A 22172-nucleotide genomic window follows, 5' to 3' on the forward strand; every position below is an offset into this window, starting at 1 on the left:
AGAGCGGGATGCAGGGGGGGGGGGGGGCAGCGGTTGAGCGACCCTTGGGGGGGACGCCTGTTGTCCACCAATCTTGTAAGGTTAACAAGTCATTTTGTGGGGTTAACTGCTTTAAGGGCAGGAAGTGGTTAAGTTTTCTTCTATTATAATAATAATCAGAATCGATATACGGTATACACTTGCAAATTCTCAGTAATTATGTGCAGCATTAGGGGGGTGAATACATTCCATGTAATTGCTTTGTCTGAATGACCTCTATCATTGCGTTCTCATTAAAGGGACAGCTCCTTCTAGGACCACAGCTGTGCTATGTGTTAGATACAGATAATTGTCACCATTAAGTAGAAAAAACAGACGTCTTTGTATTGTTAAATCATTATTAAACTTGTAGTTTCTCCACAGTAACCATATCGTTTTGAGGGTCTTTATGGTCTTTTGAGATAATTCTATTTGTAAACTGTTGTTCATAAAGGTCAATTGTTAATTCAGACTTTTCCCACCTTTGTTGTTTAGTTTAAAATGATGATGATACCAGTAATTACCCAATAAGATTTGGATTGACGCAAACATGTAAAAAATAGAAACCTTCTCATTTTTGCACAAGCGGCAGATACGTGTTAACGTTACTATAATGGTGGTTACAACTTTCTTCGGGAACCAGCTACTTTGCCTGCTGTATGGAACCCCCCTCCTCACGTATACTTAATTCCCCCCCCAAAATGGCTAATATTGGATATTATTGTTGAAATAACTTCTTTCATTTAAAGAATAAGGATAATTATGCAGTTTGAGTATCTCCGGTGATCTTTGGAAGAAGTATATCGCCCCCAGGCCTTGTGCTACTTTTCCTAGGAATAGCGCAGGATAAGGTGGTTTTTTTTTAATGTTAATAGCCAGGACTGAACTAAATGTTAAACCAGATTGTAATATTCTCCACCTTCTACAATTCCAGCTCAACCAGAACGTGGAGGCGCAAAGAGCGCGTCTGCGCGATGACATCAAGGAGTACAAGTTTCGGGAAGCCCGTTTGCTACAAGACTACACTGAGCTTGAAGAGGAGAACATTTCCCTCCAGAAACAAGTGTCCGTTCTTAAGCAAAACCAGGCATGTATTACCGTAACTAGCGCGCGTGACCATGAAAGAGATTACTGTAACTAGCGCACGTAACCGTGAAAGAGATTACCGTAACTAGCGCGCGTGACCGTGAAAGAGATTACTGTAACTAGCGCACGTAACCGTGAAAGAGATTACCGTAACTAGCGCGCGTGACCGTGAAAGAGATTACCGTAACTAGCGCGCGTAACCGAGAGAGATTACCATAACTAGCACGCGTGAACGTGAAAGAGATTACCGTAACTAGCGCGCGTAACCGAGAAAGAGATTACCGTAACTAGCACGCGTGACCGTGAAAGAGATTACCGTAACTAGCGCGCGTAACCGAGAGAGAGATTACCGTAACTAGCGCGCGTAACCGTGAAAGAGATTACCGTAACTAGCGCGCGTAACCGTGAAAGATTACCGTAACTAGCACGCGTGACCGTTAAAGAGATTACCGTAACTAGCGTGCGTGACCGTTAAAGAGATTACCGTAACTAGCGCGCGTAACAGTGAAAGATTACCGTAACTAGCGCGCGTGAACGTTAAAAGAGATTACCGTAACTAGCACGCGTGACCGTGAAAGAGATTACCGTAACTAGCACGCGTAACCGTGAAAGAGATTACTGTAACTAGCGCGCGTAACCGTGAAAGAGATTACCGTAACTAGCGCGCGTAACCGTGAAAGAGATTACCGTAACTAGCGCGCGTAACCGTGAAAGAGATTACCGTAACTAGCGCGCGTAACCGAGAAAGAGATTACCGTAACTAGCACGCGTAACCGAGAAAGAGATTACCGTAACTAGCACGCGTAACCGTGAAAGAGATTACCGTAACTAGCGCGCGTAACCGAGAAAGAGATTACCGTAACTAGCACGCGTGACCGTGAAAGAGATGGCGTTTGCCAGGGCCACAATGTTGACAACCTATGTGTTGTTATAATGATGACATAGTCCGTTGTGTGCAGATATTTCGCGGTTAGATAAGGCTGTACAGACAGTTAGTGACTGAGGTGTAGTTACAGCAGGGGGCTCAACTCCAGTCCCCAAAACCCACCAACAAGTCCAGTTTTGAGGATATCCCAGTTTAAGCACAGGTGGCTCAATCAGTGCCTCGGTTGTAGACTGAGCCACTGACTGAGCCACCTGTGCTGAAGCAGGGATGGATTGAGCCACTTGTGCTGAAGCTGGGATATCCTTAAAACTACCTGTTGGGGGAGTCTTGAGGACTGGCGCTGAGCACCCCTGGTTTATTGCATTTAACAATGAAGTATTGTTACCTGAGTATTAAAAACCTCATAACAAGTCACTACTGCTACCATAAGCTAGAATGTAAATGTGATATAAATGTAATGCAATAGTTGTGAGTTTTCTGTGCTGGCAATCTGTTGGCTTTGTGTGAACCTTGTGTGTGCCAGTACGAGTCAGTAATCGCTCTCATGTAACGCAGTCACAGCGCTGAATGTTCAGTAATGACCCCCCACATCAGCTCCCTAATACCTTCTCTATGCTGCAACTCATTTTCAGTCCGCTGCATGCAACGGGATGAGTTGAGTTCTGAAACATGCAGCCGCAGAGTATTGATACCGTATCCTGTTAATAAATGGAGAGTGATCACATAGGATTTCAAAGGACTAATAGAAAGTCAGGTGATCTTGTACATTTTTATTATGACGAGTGAATAAAGGGGATTATTTAAAGATTGCTGCATAGTTACTGTGCTGAGCCAGAGCAACTATGCTGCAAGTCAACCAGTTAGAAGCTCAAAACACAGTGAACTGCACATATCGGTCAGTGAAATATCCCTTACAGCACCGTAGAGTTGGATATCTGTAATACTGGATCACCCCAATGGTACCACAACCGGCAACTCTCCATGGAACTCCCCACAGTGGCAACGACACCGACATCTGATGAAGGGAATATTTCCGATACAGGCATTTCTGTAGTTAAAGGTCCTTCATGCCTGGCAGTGCCAACACCTTGATTTAAGTTGGCCCTGTTATGTATCAGTCTTACAGTTAAAGAAATGATGAGCGGCAGGATTTGGCCATTAGTTTATGTTAAGATACGCAACGACAATCTGAATGTGGATTGCGTTCTCCCTTGTACAGTGTTTTTATAAATCGTGTTTTCCAGGTGGAGTTTGAAGGTCTTAAACATGAGATCAAAAGGCTGGAGGAGGAAACTGAATTTCTTAACAGTCAATTGGAAGATGCCATTCGGTTGAAAGAAATATCCGAGCGACAACTGGAGGAAGCTTTGGAGACATTGAAGACCGAGCGTGAGCAGAAGAACAACCTGCGTAAAGAGCTCTCGCACTACATGAACATCAACGATTCCATGTACAGCAACCACCTGAACTTCTCTCTGGACGGGCTGAAGTTCAGCGACGAGACGACTGAGCCGAACAATGATGATGTCATGAATGGTTTTGAGCAAAACTGTGTCATCAAAATGAACAGTGACAACAAAATGTCCACCCCCAAGAAGAATGACATTGGCGACCCAGCACCAAGTTTAGTTTCTGATCTCCTAAGTGAGCTGAATATCTCTGAAATACAGAAATTGAAACAGCAATTGATGCAGGTAAGAGTATTCTGTGCATGGAGTAATGTAAGAGGATATGTAGCATTTTCTGTGGTCTACATTCTTTGCAGACTCTGATACCTTTCTAGAACAAACATTATTTATAGGTTTTAATCAGAGGTGAAACTAGGTATTTGTGCACATGGGGCAAGTTCCATCAACTGCGACCCCTCCCCCCAATTAATAGAACCATCTCCAGTCACCCCTTTTCCTCTCCCGCCCTCTCCCTCTCTTGCCTTCTTCTCTGTCTATTCCCCCTCTCTCTCCTCTCTCTCGCTCTCCCCTTTCTCAAATCAAATAAAAATAAGCTCTATTGGCACAACAGGAAAACAATTCAGTATTGCCGAAACATGAATAACAGGAGGTAGGGTCTGACTTCTGTATTGGACTGCGCCTCCCTCCACCACCGTATCAGCTGTGCCACCGTCCCGACATGCGTCCCCTAAAAGGATGCGCCAAGGGCAGCCACCCCCCCCCCCCTGTTCTGCTTCCGATCTTAATGTACATGAGTTTTGAAAGCCAAATAATGTTCCTTTTGAGGAGGTCTCTAACCCCACGCGCCACATCTACGAACAATTTCCATGCAAAGGCAATAACATGACATGCAACCTGAAAAGAATAAAGATTAAAAAACTGCACTGCTGAACAGTAGAACATATCAAGGTCCATGAACAGGTGAGGTTTTCAGCATATTCCTGCTTCACCACTGGTTCAGTCATAATGACTGAGCTACTGATTGAGCCCACTGTACTGAAGCAGGGATATCCTTAAAACCTGAGGTGTTGGTGACCCTTGAGGACCGGAGTTGCCCGCCCCGGCTGTAGATTATAACGGCTTTCTATAGTACCCTTTGCAAAAATAGACCTTTGAGAAAAGTACTAATGTACCAAAGCAGCGGTGCGCAAAAGGGGGGGGGGGGGGCGCAGCGCGAATAATTTGCGCACCCGTGGACCAGAGCAACAAATCAGTTCTTACAATATTAATGTCATTTGATGCTGTTCAGTCTGTGAAATTATTACCGACTGTTTATTTCATATTCAGTGTGGAGAGTAACACCTGTTATATGTTTGTATAAACTGAGCATTGGGATAAATCCATGTTTGCTTTTAGGAGCTGTGTTAGCGTGTGTTAGCGTGTTTTATGTATGTCATTTTGTTTTCCCTGGCTCTTGCTATTTTAATGTTACACTGACCAATGTTTTACAAATAATGTTTTAGGTGGAGAGAGAAAAAGTTAGCCTGCTGTCCACTCTGCAGGAGTCCCAGAAACAGTTGGAGAACACAAGAGGAGCCCTGTCAGAACAGCATGACAAAGTGAGCGTACTCACAGAAAACCTCAACGCCATGAAGAAGCTCCACGCCACCAAGGAACGCCAGTCCGCGCTCGACAACGAGAAGGACCGTGACAGTCATGAAGATGGGGATTATTATGAGGTTGACATCAATGGACCAGAGATCCTTGAATGCAAGTACAAAGTCGCTGTGTTAGAAATAAGAGATCTAAAGGAAGAGCTCAAAGGTGTTAAGTCCAAGTATGAAGAATGTGACTTGAAATACAAAGAGGAGAAGAGCCGGTATGAGAACGAAACCCAAGCAATGACGGAAAAGATTTTCTTGTTAGAAAAGACTACTCGGCAAGACCGAGACCAAGTGGTGAGACTGGAGAAAGAGCTGAAGAAAGTGAGCGACCTGGCTGGAGAAACACAGGGAAGCCTTACGGTAGCACAAGATGAGCTCGTTACCTTCAGTGAAGAGCTGGCCAACCTGTACCATCATGTCTGCATGTGTAACAATGAGACACCCAACAGAGTTATGCTTGACTACTATAAAGAGGGGAAAGGGGGCCGCATCAGTCCTGAAGGCAAAGGTCGCAGATCACCAATTTTGCTTTCTAAGGGTCTTTTGAGCCCAGAGAATAGCCATAATGACACTGGATTTCCAGCATCTCCGATTTCATCTCCAGTTTCTGACCCAAGAAGAGAGCCCATGAACATTTATAATCTCATTGCTATAATTCGTGATCAGATCAAACATTTGCAAGCTGCCGTTGATAGGACAACAGAGCTGTCCCGGCAGCAGGCAGCAAGCCAGGAACTCGGGCCAGCTGTGGACAAGGACAGGGAAGCCCTTATGCAAGATATCCTGAAGCTGAAGTCTCTGCTAAGTACTAAGAGGGAGCAGATCGCTACACTGCGAACAGTACTGAAAGCCAACAAACAAGTGAGTAGCGATTTGATATGGAGCTTAAGCAATTATATTTTCAATTATGTTTTATTCGTTGGGAGATATGCTCTAAAGAAAGTAGGTTAGAAATGTAATTGTTGTGCATGGTAAAGTATATTTGCAATTAAGCTAAGAAAGCAGCTAATATGTGTATCTATTTTTCCACTGTGGGAATGCAAAATGTAATCTGTCATGAAATTATTTTCTCTGCACGAGATTTCCATCTTGCAATCTATTATATTGTTTATGAAATTAGTCAAATGTGCTGCAGTCCTCCATGTGTAAATAGCCATAATATTTGACAGGAATGATGCTCGGATGTTAAAATGTAGTTCGTATGCAAGTTCAATATGTGCGTGTGTTCGGGTGTTTGAATGATTTGTCTTTAATGCACATTAAATGACTGAAGTGTTGGATACATTTTGACCACCATATTGTTTCTGGCTTGGGATATAATCCCAGGTTCATATTGTGAACTGTGCAACCAATTTATAACAGCAATTGGAAAATAGGCTGCACAAGCGGCTTTATGTAGCAAGCACATATTTAGGCAACTCCCTGACACAACTAATGTGCTTATTTGTGTATCCATGCCCAGCGTTCTCTGCCCTTTAAACAATGGATGGTGCCAGTGTGTGTTAACCTTTGTGCATGATTTGGTGTCACGTTAATGTTTCTGTTTAGCTGTTTGGTAAAGGTGACTAATTAGTTTGGGTTACACATTAGACTGCAGAGGTCGCTCTCGCCAACTTGAAGGGCAAATACGAGAACGAGAAAGCGATGGTTACCGAGACCATGATGAAACTGCGTAACGAACTGAAGGCGCTGAAGGAAGATGCTGCTACGTTCTCTTCTCTGAGGGCCATGTTTGCCACACGGTATGTAACAAATGGCTTTATCACCATAGGTTAAATTACCGATTCCAAATACAGTATAGGTGACATTCAAAAAGTTAATAATGGTGCTATAAATGATGCACTAATAATAGAAAATAAGATATTATACAGGGTTTTATTGAGTGCTTTGATGTGGCGAAGTGTCTGGACTGTGTGTGCGTAACATTTTACCCTTGTTTATAACATTTTATACCAGTTTATAACATAATTTATGAGGTTGTGAAGCCCCAATGCACAGCTTATAATGTGCACTATAAGTGGGTTATACTGAAATGGTTAGCAAGGAAAACAAAGGATGCAAGTAAGTAATTTAACATAGGACTGACACGAGCTGTAAAACACAAAGCCTGGATTGTGAACCAAAATGTGCGTGCCGTAAACATATATATATATATATATTTCTGCAATTCTTTATTTTCCTTCCTGCTCTGCCTTTATGCTTCTAAATTACTAATAACTGTCTGCAAAGTATCATGTAGACTTCTCAAAGATACGTAATCTGTGCTGGTGACCGGTGCTGGTGATCTGTGCTGGTGATCTGTGCTGGTGATCTGTGCTGGTGATCCCTTTGAACTGGGCTGTTGTTTTATTTAATTATCCAGTAACATTAAAACGTATTTACTGTTTGTCCTGTAATAGAGATGTAGCAAGACTAAGGCTGCAGCCATGGTGAGGTGAAGCGAAGTGCGCGTGCTCGTGCTTAGCGTGATCAGAGTGGTAATTCAGAAAGTACTTGTCCAGGGTGCGCGCACACGTGCCGGTGAGCTTGCTGCTTGCCGAAACAGTCAAATTTTATTTTGCTGTTCGCTGACGCGTCACCTGAGCGGTTCGCCCAATGAGGGTGAACCTGCTCCGGGACGTCACGGCCGCGCCCCCGAAACACACAACTAACAGGACACAAATTGCCGGAGCAAAATGAGCGCAGAGCTCAAGCGCCAGCGTGCGCTCATTCACCGTGGCCGCAGCCTAAGTGTCTTCGGTTCTGCTGCCACCTGCTGGCAGGTGACCATGGTGGTCGCGGCACCAGAGAATTAACGCTGCAGGGGGCCCCATTCAGGAGCATGGAGGCCACGCAACTCGAACAAGGTAGACACTGTCGCGGGCGCCGCAGACTTTTGCTTCTTCCACTGCGGCATCGGGGACAGTGAGTCTTGCTACAATACATCTGCAAGCTCCAGGCAAACCTTCAGTATGTACGTGCTACATTGTATCTCCCCAACATACTTCAAGTGGAAGCTTTCGTGTCTTATCATCCTCAGCTGGATGCACAGTCCCGTTCAGAGCAGCATATAGCACTGCATGAGTCTCATGTATCATTTGTCACTGCTGCTACTTGCTCTCTTGAACCTTTTTCAATATACTGATCCTTAAAAAAAAACAAAGATTCCAGGGACGATAAAACACACCTGTGTGCCAGGGATAGAAAAAAATGGCCACCAGGATTTATCAATATGTCCTTTCTGAACGTTTGAAAAATGAAAAAGCGTTCTGTGTTTGGAACAGAGATGTATCGTGCTTTAAATGTAGATCTCTAAAAAAGTGAATTATTTATAAATAAAAGTGCAGATGCAGCATGAATTCTAAGATAAAAGTACTAACTTAACATAGTTTAAACCCTATTTATCTTTTACAACACATTTCCAGTACATATGGCTCTTGTAGAACAGTATTAGCTAAATGAATACCACCCTTAATTACTTATTGTATTATTTGATTACAGTGAGGTATGTAAGAGTATATAGTGCAGGGGTGGACCAATCCAGTCCTCAAGGACCACAACAGGTCAGGTTTTCAGGATATCCCTGGTTCAGCACAGGTGGCTCAATCAATGCCTCAGTCATTATGACTACACCTGTGCTGAAGCAGGGATATCCTTGAGGACTGGAGTTGGCCACACCTGATATAGTGGTATGAAACAGAGTCTTTATACTTCGTGGAACAAACCTCTGAGACTCCAGATTGGTAATGTAATAAATCATTCTCTAAATGAAAGGAACAGTCGTGTTCTGCGTACTTTTATCTGCACGACTCCTGCAATTTATATGCCACTGAAGCTTGGTTTATGAAAAAAAATACAAAAAACACACTTCTCATTCTGGTTTATTGTTCCTCATTGAAAATCAGCGCATAGAATAATTTACGGCTTTTGTTCCGTGAGAATATACCCGCACCTGGCATCCATTGCTATGAATAAACAATATTAACACCTTCACTGTTGCATGAATTCCCAGAACAAGAGAAAGCAATGCCTTGCTGGTTCTTCAGGCTGCAAGGGGTTAACAGCTACCAACAAGAATAAACATGAATAGGGTAGAGCCTATCAGTAATCAAACATCAAAATATCTGCAGTGCTATCTATATCTTGTAGGGTAAGCGTGATTGAGAAGCATCAATTCATTTTAGTCCCCCCTAAAATACTGTACTTTTAGTAATACAGAGTATCACTACATCCTATAATTCAAAGGATATTCATATTTAGCAGGAAGGTACATGAATGATGGGCATGAAACCTCACAAATCCATTTAAAAAGATAAACCGGGATATATGGGGTATGACCACTCTGATTTCTTTTTCCTGTTTTGCACCAGTGTACAGCTGTAAAAAGAAAATCTCTTTTTCTGATCATGTCATGTGGAGATTGTTGATATAAAATATTAGTCTTTCTGATGCATACTAAAATGTTCAATAGATTAAGACTATATAAACATTTTGTTTAAAGGATTAAAGGGAAGCCCCCCTAAACCCCAAAGTGAACTTATGGCAGCGACATGTTTAATGTGTTAAATAAAGGTAATTTACACCATAACAAGTCTTTTTTAATAATTGTTTTCAATTATTCATGTCCACCTACTAACGAAATGCTTTGGACTCTTTTTTTCCCATTGTGACAACTCAGCCACGTTGCAGGATCTTTGCTGTCACATAAAGGCAGGAAGCATAAAAATCTGTTAGCAGGTTTATTCTTACAGGCATAAAACAAAGCAACTACAAAACAAAATGCCCAGCTCCTCTCTGAGCACTAACTACACAGTACCCATCTTGCCCCTAACTATCCCAGAAGGCTACCCTGCTTACTAAGACTAAGGAATAGCTGAATCACAGGCAGTGTAACGAAATCAGACTACATTGTCCTTACTTTAGGCTGCTGAGGGAAGTCCAAGTCCATTCAACCTTTGGGAGACTTGACTTCCTCCTTCCTAACCTCGTTCACGGCTGCAGGGTCCTGCAGCTCTCAGGTACACTCTTCTGAACAGCCCCAACAGCTTTTTGACCTGTCTGCAGGTTCTAGAACAGGTAGCACTGACAGGGAGCCACTTCCTGCCTTTTAAAGCCCTGCTCTGTTAAGCCAATTGTCTACATCCTAGCACAGCATACCATACATCTAGGGTGTGGTCTGCTTGTCTGCCTACATAATCCATTTTTCGATAAAACGGGTTACCACCTGAATGATATCGATAGGTTTAAAAATTAATTTAAAAAAATGATTTGTTGCACTACCCTCTCCAAATGCAAATACATATATGTGACGTAATTTTTTTGTAACACTATGGCCCATATTCACTAAAGGCTGTTAAGCTTTAGCACAACCTAATGAATGGGAGTTAAGACGTGCTAAAGTTTAGCACCCTTTAGTGCATATGGGACTTTGGGGGATATTGACAACATGGGACAATTGGGTCCAAAACACTGACCACACATTCTCCACTGCACCAAGTGACATAGGGGGAAAGAAAGTGCACCAAATGTAAAGTATCACTTTAGTATTGCGCTATAATTTTCCTTTTATCAAGTGACACATGCATGAAAATGTTCATTTCGTTTCTTGTATTTGGAGCAAATTTATTCAAAACAGTGGGGAATTCTGCCTCAAAGAGAAAGGAGAAGTGCTCCAACTATCCATGCAAATGTCCATACATCTCATTATAATACTGCTCTATCTCCTCCCCTAACTCCTCCTATAATTACTCCCCAAAACACACACTGGCACAACTGGAGCAAGATTGGAGCACAGCCCCTGATACATTGACGCAAAGTGACATATAGCCAAGATGCAGCAATTTGCACCTGTTTCTGTAGCGATGTTACGTTTTTGCGACATTCAATACATATCCCCGTAGTTTTACCTTACCTCTGTAATTACAGTAATTCAATTTGGTCCTATACGACATCTTCAATGCTCTCCTTTTACTATATATGCACATCATCAATATATCTGAATGTGATATGGTGATAGATGGAATAAATCAAAATGTGTAATAGTGTTCAACCATTACTGAGCTAATCCATTGGTATTGTTCTAATTGAGCTCTGTTCTCTATTGTTATCAAACGAAATTCTTCACTAAAGCTATTTTAACCCAGTGGCCTATCTGTGCCAATCACTGCCCTGCATAAGATTAGCCAGCTAGATGTGATCACTCGGAGTAAACACGTTGAAATGATACACCGTTACACACTGCACTCCTTTATGGAATCCTCCTTAATAAAGATGCCCCCTTACCAACACATATGGAAGCCAACATAAAGTGCATTATATATTGGTATTATACATTCTTATTATTTTACTTTATTTCCATAATTTAAAGCTTTTACTATATTTTATAATTGCATGTTTTGTTAAAAGCCGTTTAATGTTCTACCCTTTGTATTTTGTAATTATGAATACAAATCTTCCCCATCATGGGAATTAGCTTCACAACATAATGATTAAAAAAGCCCTTAGTTATGTCGTTGTTTGCAAACTCACAAACATGGGTTCATTTGATAATGAGAAGTTTATTGCAGAGTATGATCATACACATTCAAAAGTCTATAAGACTCTCTGCTAGGGAGTGTCCAAAACATCCTTTTTATACATTTTTGATTCCTTTATTCAAAATAGGTTACCAGGCACAATATACTAACCACTCCTTCATTCTTAAACCAATCATCTTGTAGCTCCTTAAAACATGGTTAGAACTTCCTTAAAACAGCTCTGTAAAAGAAACCAGGTAAAACCTTATACTAGGAATGTGGGCGTAAACTACAGGCCCAGTCGTAAATCTGCCAAGAGTAAAACTCACTCACACCCCATTCTTACACACAAAATGGATACTAAAGACATAACAAAATCAGACAAAATGGAAACAGAACATTGCATTCAATCCTTCTCCAGAGACCCCCCCCAGCCCATTTCAGTAATATCAAAAGTATCTTCATTTCAGCAATATTACTTAATCAGTTATGTAACACCTTGTCTCATCTTTATCGTTTTGCATATCGGAAGATCTTTCCATATTGTGGGCCAAACTGCAAAATAAAAACGACCTATAGCACACTGTGTGATAAATCCCACTTTTTAGACAGACACAGTGGCAGTCTTTATAGGAATCCCCACATAGATGACGGTACTTTCATATTTAAAATGGAAGAAGTATGTCCTTATAAGTGCAGTGATGGCCAAATAGCTCTTTTAGTACCAAAGAGACTAAGCAGTAGGCTAGAGGCATCTCTGCCCTGAGGGAGTTGGTAGTGATAATTACAATGTATGAACTCAGAAATGCTTGTGATCCCCCCCAGCCCCCGCCACCCCCCCCCCCCCCCAGAGACAGGAGCTTTTAGATAAAGGTCACACACTGAGGTGGAGACTGATTTTGTGGCAGAATGGAAATAGCCAGATTATGTGGGTTGATTGATTGTCTTAGCTGCCGCCTGTATATACACGTTATTATACATTATTGGTATTATAGTGATGCTGCTTATCAGCCAGAGAGGGACAGTAACAGCATGCAGAGGTGACCAGTGACCTCTAGAGTTTGGCTGTTTTAGGGACAGATAATGTGTAGGAATATGTAGGGCTGAAGATGTACATATAACATGCAGTACAGATGCTCACAAGCTTTCCTTGTGCCATCACAACCTTTGTCTAGCAAATCCCAAATTACACAGTGGAAAGAAAACATCACAGAATTACAGTGATGTGCTGTAAAGTTGTTACAATATTCCATAAATAAATAATAAAACCCTGCCTCAATTCACAGAGATGTGATTGAAACATGTTGAGCGCTGACCAACCATAATTGGTAATTTCCTCACTTTTGGCCCTCACACTGGGAACCATAGTCTGGCTGTGACACCGTCTTTGTTCTGGATTTTATTTTAATGTAGTGTGCAGATTAAAGTATCTCTGCTAGGAGCTGCTGTCATAGCAACCAGCCTGTGTTAGCTACAGTGCATCAGTTCCTTATATAAGGGACATGTGGGAAGCGTTTAGGTAACTTGAGATGCGGGCGTTCTGCTCACCCAAGTTATTTTTATATTGCTTAACCTATTTAGTGCTGGAGAGACGGCAGGTTACAATGAAATAAAAGGTACCCTCGGATCCTTGATATTCAGAAGATACAGAATCTAGATTAGGGCCCCCACAAAATACTGGTTACATCAATATGCTTGTTAATGCGACATCTAACGAGTTGTCATTGGGTGTTCCACAATTACTCATAAGTATTATTATTAACTCATTCACCGGAACAAGTATCGTTAGTGATGGACATTATTTGTTATGCTTTTTACTTGGTATAAACCTGTAAACGATGCAAGCAGAACATAAGCTTTAAACATGTGGCCTCAAGGAATACACCATCGAAAATATGTGCTTCCATACGGGAATCCAATAACTGTTCCAATTGCAGACATCTTAATATTACCATTTGTATTCAACCCCAAAGGTATAAAAGGGTCTGAAATGTATTTTAGCAATACAGGCATTAACCACGCCTTGGATTATTACATATCTGGTTTGTTAAATCCTGTAGAATGGGTTATTACTTTAACAGTTTTCATATGCGCTGTTTATTTTTTGTTCACACATGAGCACATTCAATTTGAGCCGAGGATTCCTGTCCTTCAGCATTACAGAGATCACATTCGCTGGCAGTATAAGTTGATGTCGTGATTTTAATTATGCATGAATAATTCATATATGGATACAGTAGCTAACAAGACTGTAACATTTACTCTGTTTAAAAAGCTAGTTGATAGATTCACATGTGAAATAGAGGTTATGTATGGCCGCAAAAACATATTTTAGAAGCATACGATTTACCGTGGAGAAATATATATTTTTGTATATTCATGGCCCTTTATCATGGATAATGTAATACTTACAATGTCACTATAAAAACAAGCGGTGTGCCTATTACGCTCCTTATATATCTGTATCTTACACCAACATTTGCTGACCATTATTTAACTATAATAAGCTTCCAGACTTATTATATTTGGTGTGCTGTTTGTTTCCTTATTGTGTCTGAATTGTCGACCATTCCGATAGAATCATTTGTTTCTTTAGGATGTAGATATAATTGTATTGGTTGCTAATGTACAACAGAACAAAGAATGACAATTTATTGCGTATATAAAAAGGACCACAGAATAGTACGTTGTTCCTAGCAAGAAATGCAGCATTTACTGTGTAGCTGTCTTTAATAGACACACATCCTTCCTCATTATAGTTGTACATATAATAAGGTATTCTAGCCCTAGAATGTTAAATGTTCACACTAAAATATGTGAGTCCTTGCAGGATATGAAACCTTTTTGTTGCCAAAAGGTTTAAAAACACAGTTTGTTAATCAATTGTGTTGCTTGTTTAAAAAAAAAAAAAAAAAAAAGGTTCAGTATAGTAATGGTAAGTATATTTTCTATGTTCCATTCAATACTGGAGCAGTACCAGTACTTTCAAAAGGAACTTGTTGTATCAATGGAAAATGTAGAACTGGGACATCAAAAGCTTTTCCGCAGTTGTTGATTTCTATTCACAACAGAATATTAGATCGCTATTCAGATTTTCTGTTTGCCATTCGGGACCTGTGCTTTGTTTTGTTGCAGATGTGATGAGTACGTCACTCAGCTCGAAGAGATGCAGCGGCAGCTGGCCGCAGCGGAAGACGAGAAGAAGACATTAAACTCCTTGCTCCGAATGGCTATCCAGCAGAAGCTGGCACTGACCCAGCGTCTGGAGCATCTGGAACTTGACCACGAGCAGGTCAGAAGAGTGCGCACAAAATCTGCATCCAAAACCAAAACCAGTAACCCAAGTGTAAGTCACATTCGTTCCTGTGCAGACCGCTCGGAGGCGCCCGTCCTTAACAACCAGGTGTATTGCACTGAGAAATTTAAAATCTGTTGTGACTAGAAAAGGCATGCAAGAAATCCATCGTTTTTATGCTTGGACAGTCCGGATGAAGCCCCATTGTCTACAACAGGGGTCGCAAACTCAGTTCTCAAGGGCCACCAACAGGCCAGCTTCTATGGATATCCCTGCTTCAGCACAGGTGGCTCAATCAGTAACTCAGTCAACGACTGAGCCACTGATTAAGCCACCTGTGCTGAAGCTGCACACTCCAACTCCTGTCCTCAAGGGCCACAGGTTAGCTATTGGGGATATCCATGCTTCAGCACAGGTGGCTCAATCAGTCACCTGTACTGAGGCTTGGATATCCTGAAAACCTGGCCGGTTGGTGGCTTTTGAGGACCGAGTTGAGACCCCTGGTCTACAATATTATAGCAACTTGACTTACAGTATGCTGGTATATTGTTAAACTGTATAATGCAACAAGTATTAATATGCTGATCGTAACTGTATGTAACATGTATGTGTCGGACGGCTGTTAACAAGTTAATACTGGAAGGAAACGCATGGCAGCACTTCCATAATTAACCTGTTGTTGATGGAGAACTGGCATTAGTTTGAGACCACAGAAATATAAATGAAAAAATCACAAATCTATTCCGTACTATTTAATTTGACTGATTTGCGATGTCGTCCACGACACAGGGTTTGTCCAATGTCTTGGTGAACGCAGTTACTCATCCTGTACTAACGCATAATCTAAATAACGCACCGCACAAGCTTCAGCATGGAAACTGAAATGCACATTAATACATAATGGGTATTCTATACATACCAAGTCTGCTTTTATTTCCATGATAATACGGTGGTATCAAACTACAAGCTGGTTACCCGCTTCGGCACGTATCTCTTCTCAGACTAATGTTGCTCCTACAGGTCTATAGAAGATGATTCTGGCCCAGGAGTAGGCAACACCAGTCCTCAAGGGCCACCAACAGGTCAGGTTTTCAGGATATCCCTGCTTCAGCACAGGTGGCTCAATCAGTGGTTTTTCATTGACTGAGCCACGTGTGCTGAAGTAGGGATATCCTGAAAACCTGACCTGTTGGTGGCCCATGAGGACTGGAGTTGGCCGCGCCTGTGCTAGCCTGATAAAGTGTTGCTCAGTATATTCTGTATAGCACAAATGTGAACCCCCTTGTCAGGGTTTTAGCAATGTTAATATTTAAATATGCCTCGAACAGTAATAAATATATAAGGCAAACCTTATATATTTGGCTTGTGGAATGCAACTCCTAAAGTGAGACGAGTAGCATGAAAATGCAAACACTTCAAAACCAAAAGTACATTTGCTCCTAGAGGCCAGATCCCCCACTCCCCAAATCCCCCACTCCCCAAATCCCCCCATTATACTTAAGTCTGGCTCCACCAATGCTAAAAAATGAAACTTGCAAGTTTGACACCTGCAATTTTATCCCATTCAAAACGGCACAATTGAATTATTATAGAATCAAACTTGGTATTCTAAATAATTAGTATTTATTTTGCTTCTGTTGGTAATTGCCAAATGTGGTAACTAAAGTGGCAAAAATGCTTTTGGTAATTAACTTCCACAAGGTGCTAAGTTTAGGCACACGTGTGTCACTAAGCTAATTAATAATATCCAAATATTGGTATGGGTTTTAGGAGCACTTGATTTTCCTACTTTGACATAGCGAAATTAAGTGACATTACCAAAAACTGAATATATGCTATGAGAATAAGTACTGAAAGTTTCCCCTGATCACACATGCATTTTTTTAAAATATACTATTCAGGGTAAAAAGAAGTATTCACATAGCATATTTGTACATAATAAGTTGATGGTAAGTAGTGTAAATATTTTCAAAGCCGTTTCTTCTCCGTATTAACGAAAGTGTAGGGTTCTCAGAACTGAACTTTCTTTAAAACAACACGAGGAAACAGGGCATTATTTATGCAAGCACATATTCCACCAGGGCTCTACATTACAGGCACAGGAAACCTACTGCATTTATGTATCTGAAGTACAGTAGGTTACACTCAAATTTAATTGACATGTATGAACTCTTAATAAGCCCTATCGGATAATTTCACGTAAAGCAAAAAAAAACTGTATTTCCTAAACTGTGCCTATAGAAGAGCAGAGGATATTCAGCTACAATGCATTGTAAATTGGAGGAGGAGGGAAAAAAAGGCACATTCTCTGGGGGAAAAAAAGATGTTTTTTAAAGTGCCTACTTTGACATTTTTTACTGATGTAAAGCCCTGTTCTTTTTGTACGTTTCAAACTGATTTTGTACATGTAGCTTCCTACGACTGCTCTGATTTTGCCTGCTGATAATGTTTTCTAAAGGCATTCTAATAACCGCGCCACATCCTCGCTTCACTTTATCTCACTACCATTCCTTATAGATTGTGAGCAGCTTGCTTCCTGTATCCCGTCACTCTGCCTATAAGTAGTCAGGAGAATTCCCATTGTTAATGGAAGGTAATTGCAAGTATACTACAGTACCTGCCTGCTTTCTGAATGGAGGAGCACAGCATTGTCATTCTGCTTCTCGACAGGTTTATAACAAGGCTTATAAAACCCACAGAATCTTTGCATGGCAGCAGAATTTGTGCATTAAATATGTAGCACTTCATGTACTAAACCATTGGTTGGGTTGTAATATAAATCTAGAAAATGGGGAAGTGTTGATGATCTGCCTGAATTACAAGCCTGAATATTGTAATTAGATATTCCTTTATTATTGTTAATATTTCAAAGTGCTTTAATCCATTCCGTGCTGATTGAGTTCAAAGTAATGTGGGGTTTTCAAGTCTGTGGGCTGTTCAACTAGTATACAGAAAGGCAGTTGGTAAAAATGAAATTGTACTAATAAAAGGTAGGTGTACTGCTTACGTTTGGCCAACAGGATTCTCCTTAATATTAGCTTTAATACTGCTACAATGTAGGGTTACTGAAAGTAGAATACTAACCCTTTTTCAATCCTGCTTTTCCTCATTTTGCTGCACAATCCTTCACAAAGGCCTTTCTTCCCATTATTCATTGCATTTGAACAGAGTCTTTGTAAAACGAGCTATTCCGTATGTAGCGATTCAATACATTTTTTGTATATTTTTGTTTTCTCTGTATCTATTCCAATGTTATTGTTAATTGCCTTGTTAATGCTTCTCTGTACTCAAGCAGCAGAGTATAGGGTAATGTGAAAAGGAAAAAAGTGCAGCAGTGCTACCCGTATTATCTAGCTGGCTCCGTGCCATCTGGATATCTACGCACACTCCTGGTTCTGTATTTCCCCTGAACGTGAAGGATTGTTAAGAACCAGGACAGTTTGAGATAGGAATGAGAAGCCAGGAAAGTGATGACGTGATGTTAGGTTGGCAATAATGCAGTTATTCCATCCAACAGGCTACAGTGATAGCTATGGTCCCTTTAGGCACAGCCACTTTGCAAGTCCACCAAGTAGAAAGCAAAGGCCACCCATCGCCATAGCAACCTCAATGGTTTAGAGAGCGAGTCCCTAGTGAGAGGAGCTGCTGGATAAAGGGAGTGGAGGAGATTGAAATAAAGAAGGAAATATTTAGAATAACTAAAATCTATAAGTGGTACTGCTGCTTTAGAGATTGACCACACCAACAACTTATTAGGTCCTCTGAAAATGCTTAAATGCTTTTAATTATCATCATTCAATTGTCATTTATTTAAATTGCAGAGTACTAAATGTTACCATATTCTTGTATTTCAATACAGCTTTAATAATGCATCTCACTGTTTTTATTAACCTGTTTAGAAAGTGATGTTGTACATAGGATTGATGCTTCCTGTGTATTAAAAGGTGTTTTAGTTTTAAAAAGTTGGTATATGGGGAAGTCGTTACTATTACAAAGCTTCTGAACGCATTCCTGGGAATTTGTTAACTCTTCCGTGCTTCGTGTGCTTGTAATATATTTGATTGAATGAATCGCAAGCATGTTTAGCATTGAAAATATACAGATAATCTAATTTGTTTCTATTCTTTCCAATGTATCAACTGTAAAATGTGTGAGGTTTTCTTCTCCTTTCATCTTCACCGCTTGGAATAAGCTTGGGCAGAACATATAATACATTACCTACCTCTGCAAGCAGGTTCTCCTTTTCAATGAGTACACGGGCCGTTTGACTGGCCTCTTTACTCTGTGTAAGCCTGCATGAAACTTCGACCTGCATGTCTTTGAAGATCTAAAACTTCACTTCTAAATTCTTCTCTTGTGCTTGCTGTAACTTGTTCGAGCTTCACCAGCTGCACTCAACACTTGTAAGAAATCTGCTACCTGCACCAGCTGCTACTTACTGGTATCTCCCCGTAAAACGTTATGGCTCGAGTGCTTGGACATGCAAAAGGCCACCCTCTCCTTTTGGAAACTAACCGTCGCCTGTTTTTCCTTTAATTTCAAACTAACCTGCTCCACGCAGCACCTGTCAGTTTTGACGTCGCTTCTGTAATGTTAAAGTATTGAGAATCTAATATTTATTTTATTTTCCGTTTTTGCAGTTGTAGAATAGTCCCCGGAGAAGAAATTTCCATCCAGTGCATTGAGTTGCACAGCAGCTTCACTAAGCCTGTCCGAGTTATCCTTAACCGTGATAGCCAATGGCACACATGAATGGAACCCACTACTGTTCATCCTCCTTTCATTTGATATTTATCCCTATAAACTCTCTCGCTTTTTAACGTTTTCCCATTATATCCTGAAACCGATAGCTTTACCATTAAGTGCTGCTGCAGGAAGATAGCTTACAAGTGCTGAGCAAAATGTTACGATCAACCTGTTTGTTTCTGATATTGCTAGTATTGGACACACGAGGGAAAGGGGAAACTTCTTATTTTACATCAGATATTCAACTTGTTTGTATCTGATTGTTAAACCTGTGCACTTTTGATATTTTAATATGTTACTTTCTTTATATTTTATGTAGATGTGTTCTGGAACATGTAGAGTCTGCATTAATAGTCTCTACATGACGGATTTTCTTGTTAGTATTACATTTTGTGCGTGTTGATTTTGGTATCAGCATGCTGCAGAGAATTTTGTTGTTTTTATGATTTAACACACACTTTTGGCGTTAAGTATATACAAATATATTTGTTTTGTGCTACTGCAGCTTTTTCACTATAATATGTTCTGTTTTTATGTTGTAATTACTGGTTTTAACTGCCATGTTCATTAAAAAAAATCCAGGGTCTTCAAATTCTGGGGTATTTCATATTGTATTATTATTCTTAGGAATAGTTTAACGTAACAAGAAGAAAACTTGACTTGCTTTGGATAAAACCGTAATAGGCACTTGAAAAATGTTGAATAAGTAGTATTACCGAAAAATGCCAGAATATCTGGCTTTTAGGAAATCGAGGAGAATTACTGATTAGCAGAATTTTATACAACTGTACCAATTAAATTCCAAATTGGAATTGTTTTGTTTCGTTGTTTATTGTGCCAAATTATGGTACATATAGAAAGTTAAATTCTAAAGTTGTCAGTTACCAAGTGTTTATACTCCTTTGTTATAAATCAACGCCAGCAGTGCCTTTATAATTAACGAGGGGATCTTCGACGAGCTTAGATTGAAAATGAAAGCTGTTCTGACCTAGAAACAAAAAAAAAAACAATTGAAACATTGTTGAGCAATAAGAGGAAAGAGAACTCTCATCTTGCATATTTTAATGGATAATCTTAGTATATATTTGCAAAAGAAAAATTGTTAAAAATTCCAAATGGTCAGTGATTCTTTAAAATGCCGATCCTAGCTAATTCAGGGGTTCAGAAAAAAACAAATTACAGTTTGTGAACCAAAACACATAGCTTTGAACATTTAAAAGCAAGATTATTAACACGTTTGTGGTTGCAGTACAGAAGATACTGTACATAGGGGATATGGATGTTCTGTTAGCTTTGTATGGTGGTGGACACAATCTTACCATATTATCTTTGGCAAATGTGAAAAACAGCATAATATCTGCTCTTGCATGTTGTATCTAATCGCTGTTGCTTTCAGGAAACAGAAACTGAAAGTGCATCAACAAGCGTGGCCGAATGGTTAAGGCGTTGTTTGTTGAGGCCAAGGTGAATGTTTTAATTGGTACTCATTAAATGAATGTCATTTCTGTATAATGACAAAAAATGGTGCAAATTTTAAACAATGTTGACGGGGAAAAAACTAAAAGATTTCTGTTTGCTGGAAAAACAATATTATAAATCTTAGTTGTGGGACTTTTATATTTTCATCATCTTTTTACAGTATTGATCCTTAAAATATTGTCACTGCAAATTATGTCATCTGTATGTGGGTATTTATTTGAAATTTTCATAAAGTACTGTATTATGTTTATGTGCATTACTTTTAGTGGTAAAGTGATCATTTAATGTCATATGCACGTACTTTTGCCAATTAACCTTTACACAGGTCTGAAAATGAGGTGATCATCATCTGACAATACCAACGCTTAAGGGTTTGTCTAGTGAATGAAGTGTGTTAATTACATGTTAATACGAGGTTGTATGTAGAAAGCTCTCTGTGTAAAGGTAGTCACATGTATCAATAAAGGTGATAAAAGGCATTCTGTCTGGTTTATGTTAATTATTGCTCTTTGTGGTGTGGTGTTATTATTTATACAAATGCAGCTTATTCTGCAGCATAGTGCAATGGGAGACAGTGTAAAACACATCATATTGTCATGCTATACATGCAGAATTGATGAGATGGGGTTTCTGTCATTTACATTAAGGCAAAAGTTATTTCAGCTTCATCTATAAAACATACCTCGTGTTTTTCAATGCAGTAAATATTGCTACAAACAGGATTATGTTCTGAATCGCAGCACAGCAAGATACAGTAAATTCTCCTTCCACAAAGGTAATAGACTGAAATACATTTCATATCCCTGGCTAAATTCCCAAACGCGCATGCTGCGTTCCCGGCTCTCGTTCCTCTGAGCGCTTCTGGAGGAAATCTCACACTCTCGCAGACTTCCTTCACTACAAATTTATGCTGTCCTGTTTCACCTCTGCCCTCTCTCAGGCTAAACAAACCTACTTTTCTTTACTAATCAGCACACACAAATCTAACCCATGCCGACTCTTCTCTGTCTTTGACTCCCTACTCAGACCACCCTCTGCAACCTGTTCTTTGTCCTCCATCTCACCTCAGGACTTTGCCGACTATTTCAAGGAATAGGTAGAATCCATACGTCAGGC

The 22172-nt window shown here is 40.2% G+C and overlaps 1 protein-coding gene across 5 annotated transcripts in view; it reads left to right on the forward strand.

Moving 5' to 3' along the window:
- Nucleotides 1–21535, forward strand: part of BICD2 (BICD cargo adaptor 2) — a 109631-nt gene extending 88096 nt beyond the window's left edge. The window contains exons 3-9 of one of the 5 annotated variants that reach the window (XM_075574895.1): nt 953–1105; nt 3235–3684; nt 4902–5903; nt 6633–6784; nt 14672–14882; nt 17349–17424; nt 19472–21535. In XM_075574895.1, coding sequence (XP_075431010.1) covers nt 953–1105; nt 3235–3684; nt 4902–5903; nt 6633–6784; nt 14672–14882; nt 17349–17396 — 2016 coding nt within the window. In that variant the 3' untranslated portion in view covers nt 17397–17424; nt 19472–21535. Of the gene's footprint in view, nt 1–952; nt 1106–3234; nt 3685–4901; nt 5904–6632; nt 6785–14671 lie in introns of all 5 variants that reach the window. The other 4 variants (XM_075574893.1, XM_075574896.1, XM_075574892.1 and 1 more) reach the window with 4 other exon arrangements.
- Nucleotides 21536–22172: the final 637 nt, after the last annotated feature.

The sequence above is a fragment of the Ascaphus truei genome, chromosome 17 (genome assembly GCF_040206685.1).
Source record: "Ascaphus truei isolate aAscTru1 chromosome 17, aAscTru1.hap1, whole genome shotgun sequence".
Lineage (NCBI taxonomy): Eukaryota > Metazoa > Chordata > Amphibia > Anura > Ascaphidae > Ascaphus > Ascaphus truei.